The following is a 20,160-nucleotide window of genomic DNA, read 5'->3' as shown; positions in this document are numbered from 1 at the left end:
ATGTATATGGGGTTTCTGAAGAATGATTAACAAGCAGACGTTCTCAATTAACTGATAGTTGTAAGTTGCAAATAAACTCTTCTGGCTACAGTACATATAGTGGGGTATGGTAGGCCAGGCTCTAGAACCACAATGAGGAAGTGCATTCAGTGGCTATTGGCTGAGTAGAAACTAAAGCATAGCCTACCTTCAGAGAAAACATTTGGGCTGTAGGCTCCCTCACTAGCTCTTCAGAAGCGCCCCAAGCATTAGCCACGCGCATAAGCCATGATCTAAGCGTCGTAACGTTACTTGTGAGGAACATCCCTGGTATTTTAAAGTGATGCTCATGATGACCTAGGCATTTAAAATGCAACAACCGCCAGTCAGGTCAACTATAGGATTTAGCCTATATTCAATACAGAACTAAATGTAATAAATAACAAGTTGGCCTGCAGCATGAAAACATGTCAGGGGATTGGTCGCCATGTGGAGAAGAAGCCGAAACACAGTTGACATGGGTTCAATAACTATTTGATATCTTTCAAATACTTTGAGCATTTGCTTTGGGCTGCCTGGAGTTTGGGTTTGCACTTTTGGGAATGTTCTATTGTTTGCAATGCAACAGGCAAGCTCAATCAAGCACAGGTAAAAGTATTTGAAATGATTTCAAATAGTATTTAAACCCAGGTCTGAAAAACAGTGGTCAGTCTATGTAAAGTAAGACACTATGCTCCAAAATAAAAGTAATTTATTCTTACAAACAACCAGATACAAGCCTTTTACCCAAACCTTACAATGAAACAGCAATTAACACATTTCCATTGCCCTTTCACATAAAAATCCAAATGACTGTCAACTTTTTAATTTTTTTCTACCACACTGCGGGTTAATATAATAACAGTTAAAACATAAAAATGGGGATAAAAATTAAAATTACAAAATAAAATGTCAAGAAAACAAGTCTTTGAAACAGATATTTTAAAGAACAGATTCTCAGTTTACATTCATATTCAACCTCGGGTGGCTTGACGACAGAAAAACAGAAACCAAAAAAACTAACAAAACAAGAAGTCTATGACCCAAGATAGCATCATTCCGAAAGCGGTATTATTATTATTTCCTTTTTATCATCACTATACAGAACTGAACTACTTGTTAGACACATTTAGGTTACATTTACCACATGGTAAATAAAGAAATAGATACAGTCTGGTTTATGAAATAAAGTGATGGTGAAAATGACTGAGGGTTTGGGATGAATCAATATAATGAAAGTAGAGAAAGACATGGGAGTCTTCTTTTCCTCTTTGGGTGAAGGCTTGAGAGAGGGATGGGGTGTGTGTGTGTGTGGGGTACCTCCTACTTGTACTGATAGTTCATGTTTCCGTATCCCGTGGGGTAGGAGGTCTGCTGGGTCTGGGTAGTAGCAGCCGCCCCGTAGCCCTGGGAGGAGGCGTTCCCGTACATGCTGAAGCTCGATTGGTTGCCGTAGCCTAACGGACCAATGAAACGTCAATAAGAACAAGGCATTAAATAATCAACAAAACAGATGCTCTACTAACGCTCTTTAAACCATTATTCAGACCACATTTGGATATCAAGTGACTAAAAACAGAACCAATATCAGAAAGAATACCAGATTATAAAAATCTAAATATATTGGTATATCCAACATATACAGTGCATTCGGAAAGTATTCAGACCCCTCAACTTTTTCCACATTTTGTTACGTTACAGCCTTATTCTAAAATTGATATACACACAACACCCCATAATGACAAAGAAAAAACTGGTTTTTAGAAATTTTAGCACATTCATAAACAATGAAACAGAAATACCTTCTTTACTTAAGTATTCAGACCCTTTGCTATGAGACCCGAAATTTAGCTCAGGTGCATCCTGTTTCCATTGATCATCCTTGAGATGTCTCTACAACTTGATTGGAGTCTACCTGTGGTAAATTCAATTGATTGGACATGATTTGGAAAAGGCACACACCTGCCTATATAAGGGCCCACAGTTGACAGTGCATGTCAATCAAAAAACAAGCCATGAGGTCAAAGGAATTGTCCATAGAGCTCTGAGACAGGATTGTGTCGAGGCACAGATCTGTGGAAGGGTACCAAAACATTTCTGCAGCATTGAAGTTCCCCAAGAACACAGTGGCCTCCATCATTCTTAAATGGAAGAAGTTTGGAAACACCAAGACTCTTCCTAGAGCTGGCCGCCCAGCCAAACTGAGCAATCTGGGGAGAAGGGCCTTGGTCAGGGAGGTGACCAAGAACCCGATGGTCACTCTGACAGAGCTCCAGAGTTCCTCTGTGAAGATGGGAGAACTCCACCAATCAGGCCTTTAAGGTAGAGGCAAAGGTGAACGGAGCAAAGTACAGAGAGATCCTTGAAGAAGTCCTGAGTGCTCTGGAGCAGGTTCTCAGACTGGGGCAAATGTTCACCTTCCAACAGGACAACAACCCTAAGCACACAGCCAAGACAGCGCAGGAGTGGCTTCGGGACAAGTCTCTGAATGTCCTTGAGTGGCCCAGCCAGAGCCCGGACTTGAACCCGATCGAACATCTCTGGAGAGACCTGAAAATAGCTGTGCAGCGACGCTCCCCATCCAATCTGACAGCGCTTGAGAGGAACTGCAGAGAAGAATGGGAGAAACTCCCCAAATACAGGTGTGCCAAGCTTGTAGCGTCATACCCAAGAGGACTCGAGGCTGTAATCGCTGCCAAAGGTGCTTCAACAAAGTACTGCGTAAAGGGTCTGAACACTTATGTAAATGTAACATTTCCATTTTTTGATTTTTCATAAATTAGCAAACATTTCTAAAATCCTGTTTTTGATTTGTCATTAAGGGATAGTGTGTAGACTGATGAGGGAAAAAAACAATTTAATCAATTTTAGAATAAGGCTGTAACCTACCAAAATGTGGAAAAGGACAAGGGGTCTGAATACTTTCTTCAGAAAGTATTCCCACTCCTTGACTTTTTCCACATTTTGTTGTGTCACTGGCCTATACACAATACCCCATAATGTCAAAGTGGAATTATGTTTTTAGAAATAAAAAATGAAAAGCTGAAATGTCTTGAGCTAATAAGTATTCAACCCCTTTGTTATGGCAAGGCTAAATACTTTCATGAGTAAAGACTTGCTTAACAAGTCACATAAATAAGTTGCATGGACTCACTTGGTGTGCAATAATGGTGTTTAACATGATTTTTGAATGACTACCTCATCCCTGTACCCCACACATATTATTATCTGTAAGGTCAGTGAATTTCAAACACAGATTCAACCACAAAGACCAGGGAGGTTTTACAATGCCTCTCAAAGAATGGCACTTATTGGCACACATTGAATATCCCTTTGAGCATGGTGAAGTTAATAATTACACGTTGGGTGGTGTATCAATACATCCAGTCACTACAAAGATACAGGCGTCCTTCCTAACTCAGTTGCCGGAGAGGAAGGAAACCTCTCAGGGATTTCACCACGAGGCCAATGGTGACCCAACACATCTGTAATGTCCTTCATTCGAGCAGTGAATTTTAAAACACAGATTGAACCACAAAGACCAGGGCGGTTTTTCAATGCCTCGCAAAGAAAGGCACCTATTTGTAAATGGGTAAAAATTTTAAAAAGCATGGTGAAGTTTGAGCATGGTGAAGTTAATAATTACACGTTGGGTGGTGTATCAATACATCCAGTCACTACAAAGATACAGGCGTCCTTCCTAACTCAGTTGCCGGAGAGGAAGGAAACCGCTCAGGGATTTCACCACGAGGCCAATGGTGACTTTAAAACAGTTAGGCCTACAGAGTTTAATGGCTGTGATAGGAGAAAACGGAGGATGGATCAACATTGTAGTTACTACACAATACTAACCTAAATGACCGAGTGAAAAGAAGAAAGCCTGTACAGAATAAAAATATTCCAAAACATGCATCCTGTTTGCAATAAAGTTAAACTGCAAACAATGTGGCAAAGAAACAAACTTTATGTCCTGAATACAAAGCGTTATGTTTGGGGCAAATCCAACAATATATCACTGAGTACCACTATTCATATTTTCAAACATGGTGGTGTCTGTATCATGTCATGAGTATGCTTGTCATCGGCAAGGACTAGGGAGTTTTTTTTGGGATAAAAATAAACGAAATAGAGCTAAGTACAGTCAAAATCCTAGAGGAAAAACTGGTTCAGTCTGCTTTCCAACAGACACTTGGAGACAGTCACCTTTCAGCAGGTCAATAACCTAAAACACAAGGCCAAATATAAACTGGAGTTACTTACCAAGACATTGAATGTTCTGGAGTTGCCTAGTTACAGCTTTTGACTTAAATTGGCTTGAAAATCTATGGCAAGTCTTGAAAATGCCTGTCTAGCCATGATCAGCCAACTTGACAGAGCTTGAAGAATAAAAAAAAAAGAATGTGCAAATATTGTACAATCCAGGTGTGCAAAGCTCTTAGACTTACCCAGAAAGACTCACAGATGTAATTGCTGCCAAAAGGTGATTCTAACTAAAACATTTCTACAATCATGTTTTCACTTTGTCATTTTGGGGTAGTGTGTGTGTGTGTGTGTATATGGGTGAGAAACCATTTTGAATTCAGACTGTAACAACTCTGATGAAAGTCGACTGACCGAAAGCTCAGCTATAATTAAAATAAATTTGCATCTGACTGGAAGTGTGTGGAGACTTTTTCCTGTTTCTCCAGTTTAGCATTTGGACTCCAGCACCTTCACCAACAGCTTTGGGTGTGCGGTAGATTCTGCCTATTAACACAACAAAATGTGGAGTAAGTCAAGGGGTATGAATACTTTTTGAAGGCACTGTTACATCGGGCAGTTACCTGTGTATGAGTGTGTGTGGCGGTGGGGGGACCTCCTTTGGCCCCTTATATAGATTTCCACTCACCGAATCCCCACTCACCGTAACTGTACATTTGGCCCCCGGTGACAGAGCTGGGGTAGGCTGTACTGTACATGGAGTAGTCCACCTGTTGTTGCTGGGCCTGGGCTGCAGTCAGCAGACTCTTCTTATCCTCTCCGTAGCCATAACTATAGGGGCTCTGCTGGTCCAGGGGAGGGGGCACTGATTGGTAGGCACCCAGGGAAGATGCACCGACCTGGGCTTGAGCGGTCATGGCAGCCGCGGTGGTGGAGGCGGTTATGGCCGGTGTGGTGTAGGATGATTCGGGGTAGAAGGTGCCGTAGCCCGTGGTGGAGGCGTCACCAGTGGAGGTGGTTGTAGTGGAAGCAGCCTCGGTTGCACCGACACTATACAGATTGTCTGAGGGAGAGATGGACAAAGAAGTTACGATAGTGTGAATGGTGAAAGGAGGACATTGGTATTGGTTGGAGGAACACTTAGCGAACGCTTTGAAGGGGATATCTTTTTGAGAAAAACAGAACTGTATAGTGATGGTCTCTGTATCTCAGCCAAACAACTTCAACTAGGAATTACAAATACTGTATATTTTCCTTTTAATTCGTCTTATTATACATTATTATGACAAATGCTCAACATTGTATAAGAACTTCAGTCTCTCCACATGAGATGTTTTTCTCATGTTAGACACATGGGCTAGACATCTGGCGTAAAAGGGACTGAGTTGCAGCCCAGCCCCATAGGTCAGCCCCAGCCTTCAAGTCAACATGATGGAGAGAGATGCTAGGGTTTAAATAAGAGAAGCAATGTGGAAGTGTTAAGACCCCACCTAGAGGCCAAGGAGGACAGAAAGCAAAGCTAGCAGTCGGCAGGGCCCCCTTAGCCCATTCCTCCCTTCTTTGAAGTAGGCCTAATCACTAATTCAATCATTATACATGATTATACAGGTGAATGCAAGGGGAGCACATGGCTATCTAATTCATGGCTTTCTAGCAAAAAATGTTTTGGGTCATTTAGCAGATGCTCTTATCCAGAGCGACTTACAGTTTTAGTGAGTGCATACATTTTTCATACTGGCCCCCCGTGGGAAGCCACTTGAAGGAAGGAAGTACTATGTACTTTTTAAGGAATTCAAATGGGTCCCAGTAACTCAATAGACTATAGTGGCTGTAGAATAGATCAGGCTAACGAGATAAGAAAAGTTACCAAACACAAATGAACACACCTAATCTATCACTCATTAGTTCCCTTGACAACAGTGGAGAGAGAAGCAAGACACTTACGATAACCAGAGCCAGCACTGCTTCCATAACGGTAGTTTGCTGTTCAAAAGAAAAGAGATAGAAATGTATTAACTTACTGCAATGGAGCCCAAAAGAGTTGGATGATTTCCTAAACAGTCGGACTATTGGCTTATTGTCCAGTCGTTAATTTATTTACTAAATAAACTAAAATAAGCCATATTTGAATGATTTTCTGATAATCTCATCTCTGTGAGAACATGCTCTTAAAGGCCTGTGATAGACAGTCCAGTCTAGATCCTGTGATAGACAGTCCAAGTAAAGTGTCCTACTTTGGTTGTAGCTGCTGCCAGTCGTAGGCTTTCCTCGACCCCTGCCTCGCCCGCGGCCCCGGTTGTTAGGCTCAGTGTCGGTTGGAATGCCTCGAATAGTGCCAAAGCCTGGGATATGCTGTTGAGAGGGAGGGTAAGAGGTCACTAAAGGGTTCCTAGTCATGGTTTGTGTGTGGATTAATTAATGGCTATTCCTAGTCATGATTTCTACAGTATTGTGAGGTGCATTACAGTGTGTGTATGAAAGATATGTCATGTCTTACCATGGAAGTGTATGTGACTGGTTTCTTCTTCTTGGGGTCAGAGTGAGGGTTATAGTAGGGCCCCGCCCCCTCGGGGAAGAGTTTGTCCAAAGCAGCTAAGGCGGCATAGGCTTTGGCCTCCTTCTTGTTGGAGCCTCGACCTTTGAACTTCTGTCCATCTACCTCCACCTGTGAGTGGCGGAAAAGTGTCAGTCACAGATGCACTTAGTAATATGGGCTAATATGCAGTAACGAAGAGACACATGCTTGTTACTGTTTCCACATCCTGCTCTGTCAACTACATCTGGGCCCATATTCATAAAGCGTCTGAGTGGTAGTGCTGATCTAGGATCAGTTTAGCCTTTTAGATAGTAATGAACAGGGGGGGGACGTGATCCTAGATCAGTACTTCTACTCGGAGATGCTTTGTTGATACAAGCCCTGACCTTACTGGTTATTCATCTACTCTAGTTTCCAAATCCTTGCGCAATGAATCAATAGAATTGTCCCAAAAGTGCAACCCCCACCCATCTGCCACTGACTGACCTCCATGACGAAGCACTTGTCATGGCTGCCCCCAGTCTCAGCAGAGAGCTCGTACTTCAGGCTGCGTCTCTTCTCATTCAGCTCCATCACTGGGTTCTTCCCGTGCTTGGTGAGGATGGGACCGTTCTGAGAGCAGGAAGACATAGCAGAACAGTCAAGTCCAATGAAAATCATCATCAACAACAACTCTAATGCAACGTAACTGCTTTATGAAAGTATACTGTTATATTCTGGCATTTAAGCTCTTGTTCTACTTACCCAGAGTCAGATAAACTCACGGATACCGTTTTTATGTTTCTGCATGCAGTAGGAAGGAAGCGGTAGTTTCACAAGCTAATGCTAACTAGCTTTAGTGCAATGAATGGAAGTCTACAGGTACAGTAGCAATGCTTTGTGCTGCTTTATGAAAGTATATTAAGTGAACAATTTTAAAAAGTCACAGGGAAAAGCCAGAGAACATAGGAGATATGAAGAGAGAATGACTACCTCGTCAGATGCCATGGACGCATCACTTGCTGTAGGTGTGGCTGGTACGTTGGCTCCTCCCTCTTCGCTTGGTTCCACCTTCACATCCAGTCCAGTGGGTAGGCCCAACTTCTGCAGGACCTGAGACGGACGGGGAGAGCGAGGACTTGGTGGATGGCAGCCATTATAGACAGAGTCAATACAGACGACAAGGCATTCAATGCAAAACCAGTGGATTACATTCTTGGAGAACAATGCCATAACACCTTGATGACAGCAAGCGAAAGTTACAGAGAGAGGAGAAACACTACTTCTTCTTTCAAAGAGAGTAACATTTGATTTCAGGGACCAACTTGTGTTGTACCAGCTACCCATCATCTTAAAGGGATAGTGCGAGATGTGTCTAGTTACCCAGAGTCGTGGATACCATTTTTATGTCCCTACGTGCAGTATGAAGGAACTTACAGGTAGTTTTACACGCCAATGCTAACTAGCGTTAGCGCAATGACTGGAAGTCTACCGGTACAGCTAGCATATTTTCGCCTAGCTACACAAACCCTTACCTTGGCAGCTAGGTGGAGCTTGGCGGTGCGTTTGGACGGCCCCGAGGCCTCGTATGTCTCGCCGTCAACGTCTACGGACATGGTGAACACCGGGAAGTGCACCGGACCGCTCTGACCTGTCAGCCGGTACTGCAGACCAGGCTTGTGCTGGTTGAGACGCATCAGGGCGTTCATGGCCATAGGAGAGTCACCGGGCTTCTCTTCTGTGGCTGGGGGAAGGGAAGAGCGAGAGAGAAAGAGGGAGAGTGACAGAGAAAGAGAGAAAGAGACAGATGGGGGAGAGAGAAAGAGGGAGAGAGCTTATCAGAACAGGAACACATTTAACCTCCTCAGAAAGAGCCTCAATGGTAGAATAGCTACGAAATATCCCATTTGAAGACCTCTTCGGATCGGTTACATACACGACTTCCTAGGAAATTTCTGATATTTCTGGAACTTCTGAAACTTCCTCTTCTTGCTGTCGTCTCCCCCTTTGTCCGCAGCATCGTGAGGTCTCTTGGGAGGGTAGGTGGAACTAGCCAGGATCTGAGCTGGTAGGGACATGGAAAAAGGGACAAGGTTCAGGAAAAGCTCAATACGCGACACATCAAGACTACTACTAGACAGCTAACATGAAAGTCACATTTGAGAAGCATGGGACAGGCCAGGAAGATCGCCAAAAACAGAGGAGATACTAACAACCGTAGTTTCTGAGGCCTGGCCCAATGGTCCTTCTTGGTGCCCTGGCAGGCAGGGAATCCATCCCCAGCACCTTGTACAGCTGTCCGAACGCAGACAACCTCAGGGCATGCTGACAGGGGAAAATAAACATAGAACACAGTCAATCACAAAGGGAAGCACATAGGAGAGAATAACACAATTTATATTTGATATTCTACCTCGGGCGTGTTAAGGACGCAACATTACAGAACTTTCAGCTACAAAAATGTTTTGTGTAGAACAGATATGATCGTTTTTCAAGTAGAATAGGGAATCATGTCAGCTCCATTTGTTACAATTCTACCTGAAATGTTATAGCCATAAATATTTCACCTAACCAAATAAAACTGAAGCCTGTTTTACCTGGGCACTCTGTGTAATGTCCTCACGTTGCTGAGTGTCCAGGTGGCCGATGGCATCCACCTTCTCCTTCTCACACGGGTCCTTGATACCCGGACCATCTTTGAACAACAGAAGAACATTTGAATTGGTTTCATTTGGTGGATGTCATTTCTACATTGTTCTGAGAGGTGTTCCGCAAGGCTATGCTCTAGGCCCTATATTTTCTCTATTTACCCGATACAAATAGTCACATGCGCCGAATACATGTGTAAACCTTACCGTGAAATGCTTACTTACAAGCCCTTAACCAACAATGCAGTTCAAAGAAATAGAGTTAAGAAAATATTTACTAAAGTAAAAAATCAAATAAAAAGTAACAATAAAATAACAATAACGAGGCTATATACAGGGGGTACCAGTACCGAGTCAATGTGCGGGGGTACAGGTTAGTGTTTGTATATGTAGGTAGGGGTAAAGTGACTATGCATAGATAATAACCTGTGAGTATCAGCAGTGTAAAAACAAAGGGTGTGGGGGGGAATCAATGTAAATAGTCTGGGTGGCCATTTAATTAATGGTTCAGCAGTCTTATGGCTTGGGGGTAGAAGCTGTTAAGGAGCCTTTTGGAACTAGACTTGGCGCTCCGGTACCGCTTGACATGCGGTAGCAGAGATAACAGTCTATGACTTGGGTGACTGGAGTCTTGGAAAAAAGTTTGGGCCTTCCTAATATATAGGTCCAGGATGGCGGGAAACTTGGCCCCAGTGATGTACTGGGCCGTACGCACTACCCTCTGTAGTGCCTTATGGTCGGATGCCGAGCAGTTGCCATACCAGGCGGTGATGCAACCGGTCAGGACGCTCTCGATGGTGCAGCTGTATAACTGAGGTTCTGGGCACCCATGCCAAATCTTTTCAGTCTCCTGAGGGGGAAAAGGTGTTGTCGTGCCCTCTTCACAACTGTCGGTGTGTTTGGACCATGATAGTTTGTTGGTGACGTGGACACCATGGAACTTGAAACTCTCGACCCGCTCCTGAGTGGCGCAGTGGTCTAAGGCACTGCATCGCAGTGCTAACTGTGCCACTAGAGATCCTGGTTCGTATCCAGGCTCTGTCGCAGCCGGCCGCGACCGGGAGACTCATGGGGCGGCGCACAATTGGCCCAGCGTCGTCCAGGGTAGGGGGGAATGGGGCTTTACGTCAGGTGATGTGAGCTTTCAGTTAGATAGGCATGATAGAGCATGGCGTTTGCAACGCCAGGGTTGTGGGTTCGATTCCCACGGGGGGCCAGTATAAAAACGTATGTATTCACTAACTGTAAGTCGCTCTGGATAAGAGCGTCTGCTAAATGACGTAAATGTAAATGTAAATGACTACAGCCCCATCGATGTGAATGGGGGCGTGTTAGGCCCTTCTTTTCCTGTAGTCCACGATCAGCTCCTTTGTCTTGCTCACGTTGAGGGAGAGGTTGTTGTCCTGGCACCACACTGCCAGGTTCGCAAGGCGTCTCATCATTACCGACACTGCACCTGTACAGCATCTGATTAGCCCACCCAACACCTCATCCCTATATTGTTATTTATTTTGCTCTTTTGCACCCCAGTATCTCTATTTGCACATAATCTCTTGCACATCTAGCATTCCAGTGTTAATACTAATTGTAATTATTTTCCACTAAAGCCTATTTATTGCCTTACCTCCATAACTTGCTACATTTGCACACACTGTATATATATTTTCTGTTGTATTTTTGACTTTGTTTTTTTACCCCATATGTAACTCTGTGTTGTTGTTTTTATCGCACTGCTTTGCTTTATCTTGGCCAGGTCGCAGTTGTAAATGAGAACTTGTTCTCAACTGGCTTACCTGGTTAAATAAAGGTTAAATATAAAAATAAAAATAAATTGTTGTCAGTGATCAGGCCTACCACTGTTGTATCGTCAGCAAACTTAAAATGGTGGTGCTGGAGTCGTGCTTGGCCACGCAGTCGTGGGTGAACAGGGAGTACAGGAGGTGACTAAGCACACACCCCTGAGGGGCCCCGGTGTTGAGGAGCAGCGTGGCAGATGTGTTGTTGCCTACCCTTACCACCTGGGGGTGGCCCGTCAGGAAGTCCAGGATCCAGTTGCAGAGGGAGGTGTTTAGTCAAAGGGTCCTTAGCTTAGTGATGAGCTTTGTGGGTACTATGATGTTGAACGCTGAGCTGTAGTCAATGAACAGCATTCTCACATAGGTGTTCCTTTTGTCCAGGTGGGAAAGGGAAGTGTGGCGTGCAATTGAGATTGCATCATCTGTGGATCTGTTGGGGCGGTATGCGAATTGGAGTGGGTCTAGGGTTTCCAAGATGATGGTGTTGATGTGAGCCATGACCAGCCTTTCAAAGCACTTCATGGTTACCGACGTGAATGCTACGGGGCGGTAGTCATTTAGGCAGGTTACCTTCACTTTCTTGGGCACAGGGACTATGGTGGTCTGCTTGAAACGTAGGTATTACAGAGGAGAGGTTGAAAATGTCAGTGAAGACACTTGCCAGTTGGTCCGCGCATGCTCAGAGTACACGTCCTGGTAATCCGTCTGGCACCGCGGCCTTGTGAATGTTGACCTGTTTAAAGGTCTTGCTCACATCGGCTACGGAGAGCGTGATCACACAGTCGTCCGGAACAGCTGGTGCTGTCATGCATGCTTCAGTGTTGCTTGCCTCGAAGCGAGCAGAAAAGGCATTTTAGGCCTGGTCACTGGGCAGCTCGCGGCTGGGTTTCTCTTTGTAGTCCGTAATAGTTTGCAAGCCCTGCCACATCCGACGAGCGTCAGAGCCGGTGTATTAGGATTCAATCTTAGTCCTGTATTGATGCTTGCCTGTTTGATGGCATAGCGGGATTTCTTATAAGCGTCCGGATTAGTGTCCCGCTCCTTGAAAGCGGCAGCTCTAGCCTTTAGCTCGATGAGGATGTTGCCTGTAATCCATGGCTTCTGGTTGGGATATGTACGTACGGTAACTGTGGGGACGACGTCATCGATGCACTTATTGATGAAGCCGGTGACTGAGGTGGTATACTCCTGAACATATTACAGTCTGTGCTAGCAAAACAGTCCTGTAGCATAGCATCCGAGTCATCTGACCACTTGTAAGCAGGAATAAGGAGGATAGAATTATAGTCAGATTTGCCAAATGGAGGGCGAGAGAGAGCTTTGTACGTGTCTCTGTGTGTGGAGTAAAGGTGGTCTAGAGTTTTTTTTCCCTCAGGTTGCACATCCTGGTAGAAATTAGGTACAACGGATTTAAGTTTGCCTGCATTAAAGTCCCCCGCCACCAGGAGCGCCGCTTCTGGATGAGCATTTTCTTGTTTGCTTATGGCCTTATACAGCTCGTTGAGTGCGGTCTTTGAGCCAGCATCAGTTTGTGGTGGTAAATAGATGGCTACAAAAAATATAGATAAACTCTCTTGGTAGATAGTGTGGTCTGCAGCTTATCATGAGGTACTCTACCTCAGGCGAGCAATACCTCGAGACATCTTTAATATTAGACATTGCGCACCAGCTGTTATTGACAAATAGACACACACTCCCACCCCTCGTCTTACCAGACGTAGCTGTTCTGTCCTGCCAATGCATGGAAAACCCAGCCAACTGTATATTATCTGTGTCGTCGTTCAGCCACGACTCGGTGAAACATAAGACATTACAGATTTTAATGTCCCGTTGATAGGATTGTCTCAAACGGAGATCACCAAGTTCATTCTCCAGTGATTGGATGTTGGCCAATAGAACGGATGGTAGAGGCGGGTTACCCACTCGCCGACGAATTCTCACAAGGCACCCTGATCTCCACCCCCTGTTTTCCTTATTTTCTTCACACGAATTACGGGGATTTGGGCCTGGTCTCAGAGATGCAGTACATCCTTCGCGACGGACTCATTCAAGAAAAAATCTTCGTCCAGTTCGAGGTGAGTAATCGCTGTTCTGATATCCAGAAGCTCTTAGGGATAGAATACTTACCGGCCATCAGGATTCCAGACGCCAAGCACTCTAGAACTCTGCGGAAAGACTCTCCTGCTCCCATTGGCCGATCGCATGTTCCGATGGCCTTCTCACACAGCAGCTCTAGTGGCTGGACAGAACAGAGAGAGAACAGTAGATAATGAATCCCATTCAGACCTGGATGCCACCGCTGCCACCAAATGTAATAATATCCATTTACTTATATGTAATTATTTATTGTATGACATGTATATTATTATATTCAATATTAAATGTATTATATTTGTTTTTTTGACTCACCCATCCTCTGAGTGGAGCCCAGGTTGGGACGCGGTTACACAGGTCTCTCATGATACGGATCACGATGGCGGCCGACTTCAGGTCGTTGACCTTAGCCTGAGAGAGACAAGCACGGACCGAGCTCAGTCAAAGAGGGTGCGATATCCAACAACTACCTACTTACCTACCTAGAGCAATGCCAAATAAAATAAATAAAAGGGGTGCAATATTCCCGTAGCCTCGCGAGCCGCATTATCCCGCGAGCTTACATGAATGTGCGATGCAGGCGGGCTCACGAGGCTAATATTCCTGGACAGCACAAAGGAAAAGTGTGACACCAATTGAATTGACACAATTGTGTCAGTATTGAGTCATCAGGAATATTGCACCCAGAGGTAGCATAGAAAGGTTAGTGAGTATCCCTCCAATATACCATTGGAACCAAATACTTCATTAGGAGGGAAAGGGGATACCTAATCAGTTGCACAACTGAATGCATTCAACCGAAATGTGCATTTAACCCAACCCCTCTAAATGAGCGATGGTTACATAGTGTGTAGCGACCCTTTAAAAACACAATGTAGCTACAATATCAGTTGTACTAGCAAATAACAGCAATATAGTTCCAAGGAAGACAGAATGAAAGCATAGAAAACAAGGACGCATTGGGAGATCATACAAACTCACAACTCATTATGGGACAAGTAAAGGCAGAATAAAAGCACATCTGAACACTTTATTTGACAAGTAAAGACAGGATGCAAACCTGGAACCACTTGGCGTGGCGGAGAGACGCCAAGGCAGTTAGGCATTTCTGCCTGTCCAGAACGTCCGCCGGCGCATCGCTGTCGACCGTTAGCTTTTCTATTGGTCGATGGGTGGGATAAGAAGACAAGGTACGGTTTGACCAAGGGAGGGGTTCTGTCTCGAGGCTCGGGGAGGAGGCAGCTTTTCCCAAGGCAGGACAAGGGGAAGGGGACTCCCCCGTATTTATAGAGAATGGTATCACCCACCCACCCTGTAGCACAAAACCCTATGCTAGGTCTAAGTAATGAGTGTCCTATAGCCATCAGATTCACAGTGAGTACCAGAGCCTAATATTTCTCAATATAAGGTTTTGCTGGGGGGCTTTCTTAGTCTTAATCTGGCCAGTATGTTATGTTATTCTAGAATCAATCATAGTCTTACTACCCCTTCCCCCCTCCCCAGTGGTTTGGTTCATACTGCTCTGCCCCTTTCCGAGACAGAATGAGAGGCCAGTTGGTCAAAGGTCCAGCGTCCCTAAAAACTGACACACTACAAGGCTTAGTAAGAGAGAATCAATCAGGTTTGGAATTACTGGCAGTTGGAATCAGAATGCATCTGTGGTGGGCTTGGTACTGCAGCAAAACTGATGACGGCTTGGCTTCCCCCAGCAACCAAATCTGGCCTTGAGCCAAGACAAGGGTTTAGGTTAGGCCATTCTCTTGGAGGACGTAGCTACTAAAGCTGATTGAACTCAAATGCCCTTTTCCTGACATTGAATTAGATCACATTCATCTCTTTTGCCTCTCTCACACATACACCCCCATGCATTACTCACACACAAACACATATTGCTCTCTCACACACACACACACTTTCCCTTCTATCTCCCTTGCTTGTGACTGGTTGTGTTCCCATTCAACCAGGCAGGTCAAAGGGTCCAAAAACATTACCTGTCATGCCGATCAGTTTTGCTGCAATACGAACCTCACGTTACACTGTTCTGCATTAAAAACACATGCAATCAAATCTATATGCGCGCATTGGCTGCCATTCTCAGAAAAGCCTTCATTTCTTTACTTGAACAATACAATTAACTGTAAATGAAGTCGTACATTACTGTTATTAAATTCACTAAAAACATTATTACAGTATTATTAACGACTAAAATAGGCATTGTAGCGATTAAGATTTTCGCCGTTTTGTTACACAATTACAGCGAATAGAAGATCTCCGAGCTCCAGTGAAGAACCAATCAGATTGTTTGTTCACTGGCATCAGTTCTAAAGCAGCAACTGTGCAGGTTCCACTCATCTCTAGATTGACTGATCAGGTCTTTAAATTATGTATTAGTGTACGGATCAGTAGGGAGCTGCACAGTAACACACAGATCATCAGCTGTTGCTGTAGCTGATCTGAAGTTGCCTGCTGTGAAGTGCCAGGGCCGCCTACATTCAGCAAAGCACAATGTTGTGGAACATTGCAGATAGAAGTATCACACATAGATCTGTGCATCAATAGATACTATCACAAATAGATCTCTACATCATATTTCTATCTGAGACGTCCCACAAAGCTGTGCCCTGAACACAGCCGTGGTAGTGTTGGGTAGTGGGTTGTCCCAGCCTCCTGGCCTGGTTGGAGGCTGGTCCCTGGGGGGTCATACCTCCAGGTGGTCCCTCCAGGGGGGTGGTATCTCCGGCACCCTCTGGCTCGGCCTCCAGGCGGATCATGGGGGAGGTCAGGTGAATGGTGAGGGTGAGGACGGGCTCCTTGATGCTCTTGATCACGATCTCCGCCTCCTCTGGGATCTGGGTGACCTCATACTTGTCCTCTGTGACAAGCTTTAGTAGAGTTGGAATGATGGGAGAAAAAAATCAGTTAGGATTTTGGCTTACAGAAGTGTTGACTTACAGTACAGAAGGAGAGACAATATTAGCATAGAGGCGGCACCTTACACAACCAAAAAGCCCTTTTTAAATGAGGATACTTATCATATAGGTCCTATTTCAACTCTCTCTGTCACTCTCATACTCTCACTTTAACATGACCAAAGAGAGACAATGTTAACATCATCGAAGGGTATCGGTCTCCCTTGGGAAAGAGGTAATCTGAGCTCAATGGAACTTCCTTGTTAAGTAAAGGTCAAATTAAATAGATAAACTACCTCAATCTGGGTGGAGAGGTTCTCAGCCACCTTCTTGAGCAGGGTGACGGTTGGTTTCTCAGTGCAGAGCAGCACCAGCTCCAGGTCCATGTCTCCCTTCAGCAGTAGGCCCTTGGCCACCAGGCCCACCCTCATCACCCCACGCAGGATACGCTCTGGAGGGGGAGACACCTCACTGGGACAGGGGAGGGAGAACCAAGGAAATGCTTATTCAGAGACAAATGCAATAAGGAAAACTACAAGATATGAAGAACCATACACATCCAGGATCACTTCTTTCACACACTCTCTAAAAATGCATTTTCCCTTCCTATACTGAAGTATTCCTTACATTTTAGTCTTTTAGCAGACGCTCTTTTCCAGAACGATTTACAGGAGCAATTAGGGTTAAGTGCCTTGCTCAAGGGCACACTGGCAGATTTTTCACCTAGTCGGCATGGGGATTCGAACCCGCGACCTTTCGGTTAGTGACCATACGCTCTTAACCACTAAGCTACCTGCCGCCTAAGATTCACAGATCTTAATTGCTTGGATTAGTGAAAGTAATAGGGTGTTAATCCTGCTCTCAGCTATCCAATCACGTATCAATCTGTGCTTAACTCAAGGAAATGAGGAAGGAAGCGTTTCCAAACAGTACCAGGGTATTTGATTAGTCTTTCTTACCTCTCCTCCGCCCCCTCCACAGGTACTGGCGCCACCCCGACTCCGGCCTCCACATCCAGCAGGTCGGAGACAGTCTTGAGGGCACACTCCACGTGGGAGATGACTGTCTGCACTGCCTCCAGCTCCTCAGACGACGGGTACACCGCCGCGTGCTTCGCCATCATGTGGCGGTCGTCGCTCACGAAGATACGCATGGGAGGCGTGCGCACCGGAGGGGCCTGGAAGAGAGACGGTAAGATGGAAAAGGGTAAGTGAGATGTGGGTCGTGTTCAGTTGGGCACACTGTAGGAAAACGATTTGTAAGGGAAAACTGAAATCTATGTTCTTATTGTAATAAATCAACCGTACGTCTCGCCTGTTTGAATGCCAGGCCATCTTTAGACAGCTGTTCGTTCCACAACACAAAATTCTAAAACTGGCTAGTTTTGTCTCCTCTAGTCTGTCCTTATACTGGCTGTTAGATGTTTTTACTTTAATGCTTTTGGGTAAAGTTTGTCAACTTGAAAATAAAGTTTAAAAAAAAAACATTTTTTATTTTTCATCACGGTCTTCATCCACAATCGTTGGTTACACGATTATACAATCACCGTGCCAGCCCTAAGCACCGCTTTAATTTGTTCCAATGGAATAGGATGTGTGTGAATGATCTGGAAAACCAGTATGACAAATAGGCTGAGGGGAAAAATGTGACTGGAAAAATGTAGTTACTGTATCATCTACAACTTCCGCATTTACATGCCTCTTAGCAAGAGGGGAAATAAAATATTTTATTAATGTCCATCATGTTGGAAACAAATCATAGGACCATCTGTCCAACATATCAAGGTAGGTGCAATCGGCTTCTCATGTTGGCCTATAAACGGTATGTACAGCAGAGGAGGCTGGTGAGGGGAGGACGGCTCATAGTAATGGCTAGAACAGAGTTAATGGAATGGTATAAACACATCAAACACAGTTTCCAAGTGCTTGATACCATTCCGTTCACTCCATTCCAGCCATTATAATGAGGTTGTTCTTCAAGTAGAATTCAACACAACACCCAGGGCTAATTCTGATTCTCCAATCCTTGTGTTCGTTCGGAGGTTACAAGCATTAGCCAGCGCTACATTCACACACAGGGAATTTGTATTGACATGAAGAGAAACAGTTGAGGTGGAAGTTGGAACCTCAGTTTGGGGCCGGTTCTCCTCGATCTCCTGTATGGCGGCGATGTACTCATCGTACTGCCTTAGCTCCTCCTCGTAACAGAGACAGTCATACCAGTAGCGCAGCTCCTCATATCTGGGAGGGGAGAGACACAAAGTAGTTAGAATATAAATCAATTACAGTACTAAGTTTACCTCCGTAGATTCAACATCAACCAATTTTTTAAAGAGATAAGCACAACCTTTGGAGAGAATTGAAATGCCTTGTGTGTAGAAATACTACATTGTAATTTTCATAATGTAACATTATTATAACCAGTCAATGTGTGGAGTCAAAGTAAAGGCAGGGATGAGTGTTCCTTGCATTTCCCCCCACTACTGGTTAAAGGAAAATTCCACCCCAAAACTCTTAGTCCATTGTTGATATAGTCCCAAAATGTTTTGCATGTCAGATATCAAGTTTTCCAGACATATAACTTTCAAAATACAGAAATACAGCCGGTATGACGCATTTTGCACCATATGATGCAAAACGCAGCATCATATGATGCAAATGCATCATACCGGCTGTTTTCTGTATTTTACATTTACATTTTAGTCATTTAGCAGACGCTCTTATCCAAAGCGACTTACAGTTAGTGAGTGCATACATTTTCATACTAAGTGAGTGCATACATTTTCATACTTTTGAAAGTTATGTCTGGAAAACTTGATATCTGACATGCAAAACATTTTGGGACTATATCAACAATGGACTAATGAAACAAACACCAAAAAAGTTTTAGGTAGAGTTTTCCTTTAAGGTTAGGATTGGGGATGCGAATCTTAGATCTGTTCCTAGTTGAAACTTCACCCTGGAGCGATACAGTACCTGTCAAAGTCGTGTGGTAGCAGGCGATGGCCTCGCTGTATCAGGCTGTCCCAGTACAGGAGCTCTTCATAGGCCTGGCGTTCGTCCCAGACTGCATCCGGCACTGGCTCTGCTGCCATAGCCATGACCCTGTCTTTACTGCCACCTGTGTGACACCTGCTGTAGCCATGGAAACAGAAACACTGAAAATCACTCTTTACAATGCACCACCTCATGATAAAAACATTGTAAAGAAAACTTTATACGGTTTATATATGAATATTTTGTGAAACTCAAGTTAGTATGACGTAAGGCAGGCTTTTACATCACGTGACATCTCTGCGGTAACTGTAAAATGTAACTACCTAGCTAACTAACTTTCGTAAACATACCATGCAGTTGCACAACGACGTGCAGGTAAACTATGCAAATTAACTGTTTACCACTAAATGTGTTGTTTACCACCAAATGTTTAAGCAGCTGTCAATACCGCTTTTGGTAATTTGGTTTTAAAACAAAATCAAACACGCTGCAAACCAATAATTATTGGGCTAACAGAATTTGTTTTCAACCTGCAGTGCCGTCGCCATTTTTAGAATATGCTAGATAGCTAGCTAACTAGCATGATACTACCAGATCAGAGACCGTACCAGATGCTGTAGTTAGCAAGGTAAGCTAATCATTTTTTGACGTTTAATTCAGCATATAACTGCAATTAAATGCATCGCTAGCATTATGTCTGTATTAATTTACAAACACTAAAAGCAACAACACTCACCTGAGTCTGAGAAGGAAGGAGGCACGGTAATGTCGCGCTGTTTGGGGCGGGATGCTGCGTGGTGTCGCGCAATAGTGACGTCTTTCAGCAACACCTTTTTTTTTCTTTTCTTTTCTTTTCTTTTCTTTTCTTCTTCTTCTTCTTCTTCTTCTTCTTCTTCTTCTTCTTCTTCTTCTTCTTCTTCTTCTTCTTCTTCTTCTTCTTCTTCTTCTTCTTCTTCTTCTGCTTCTTCTTCTTCTTCTTCTTTG

The 20,160-nt window shown here is 44.2% G+C and overlaps 1 protein-coding gene across 5 annotated transcripts; it reads right to left on the bottom strand.

Moving 5' to 3' along the window:
• Positions 1-713: 713 nt before the first annotated feature.
• Positions 714-20,021, bottom strand: ilf3a (interleukin enhancer binding factor 3a). 5 transcript variants are annotated; one of them, XM_041867403.2, is made up of 20 exons: positions 19,913-20,021; positions 19,156-19,314; positions 18,306-18,420; positions 17,140-17,357; positions 16,477-16,651; positions 15,976-16,153; positions 14,332-14,429; positions 13,587-13,682; positions 13,305-13,416; positions 9,331-9,428; positions 8,947-9,058; positions 8,670-8,798; positions 8,269-8,477; positions 7,727-7,846; positions 7,241-7,366; positions 6,716-6,883; positions 6,453-6,570; positions 6,163-6,201; positions 4,907-5,281; positions 714-1,475 (listed from the first exon to the last, which is right to left on the bottom strand). In XM_041867403.2, exons 2-20 carry the CDS (start codon positions 19,278-19,280, stop codon positions 1,342-1,344), a joined length of 2,745 nt encoding a protein of 914 aa, XP_041723337.2. In that variant the 5' UTR covers positions 19,281-19,314; positions 19,913-20,021; the 3' UTR covers positions 714-1,341. The 5 variants fall into 5 exon arrangements, with proteins under 5 accessions (XP_041723337.2, XP_041723340.2, XP_041723339.2 ...); XM_041867406.2 differs by having other exon boundaries at positions 4,922-5,281; XM_041867405.2 differs by having other exon boundaries at positions 8,950-9,058.
• Positions 20,022-20,160: the final 139 nt, after the last annotated feature.

The sequence above is a fragment of the Coregonus clupeaformis genome, chromosome 20, assembly GCF_020615455.1.
Source record: "Coregonus clupeaformis isolate EN_2021a chromosome 20, ASM2061545v1, whole genome shotgun sequence".
Lineage (NCBI taxonomy): Eukaryota > Metazoa > Chordata > Actinopteri > Salmoniformes > Salmonidae > Coregonus > Coregonus clupeaformis.
This window is presented reverse-complemented; position numbering and strand designations above follow the sequence as displayed.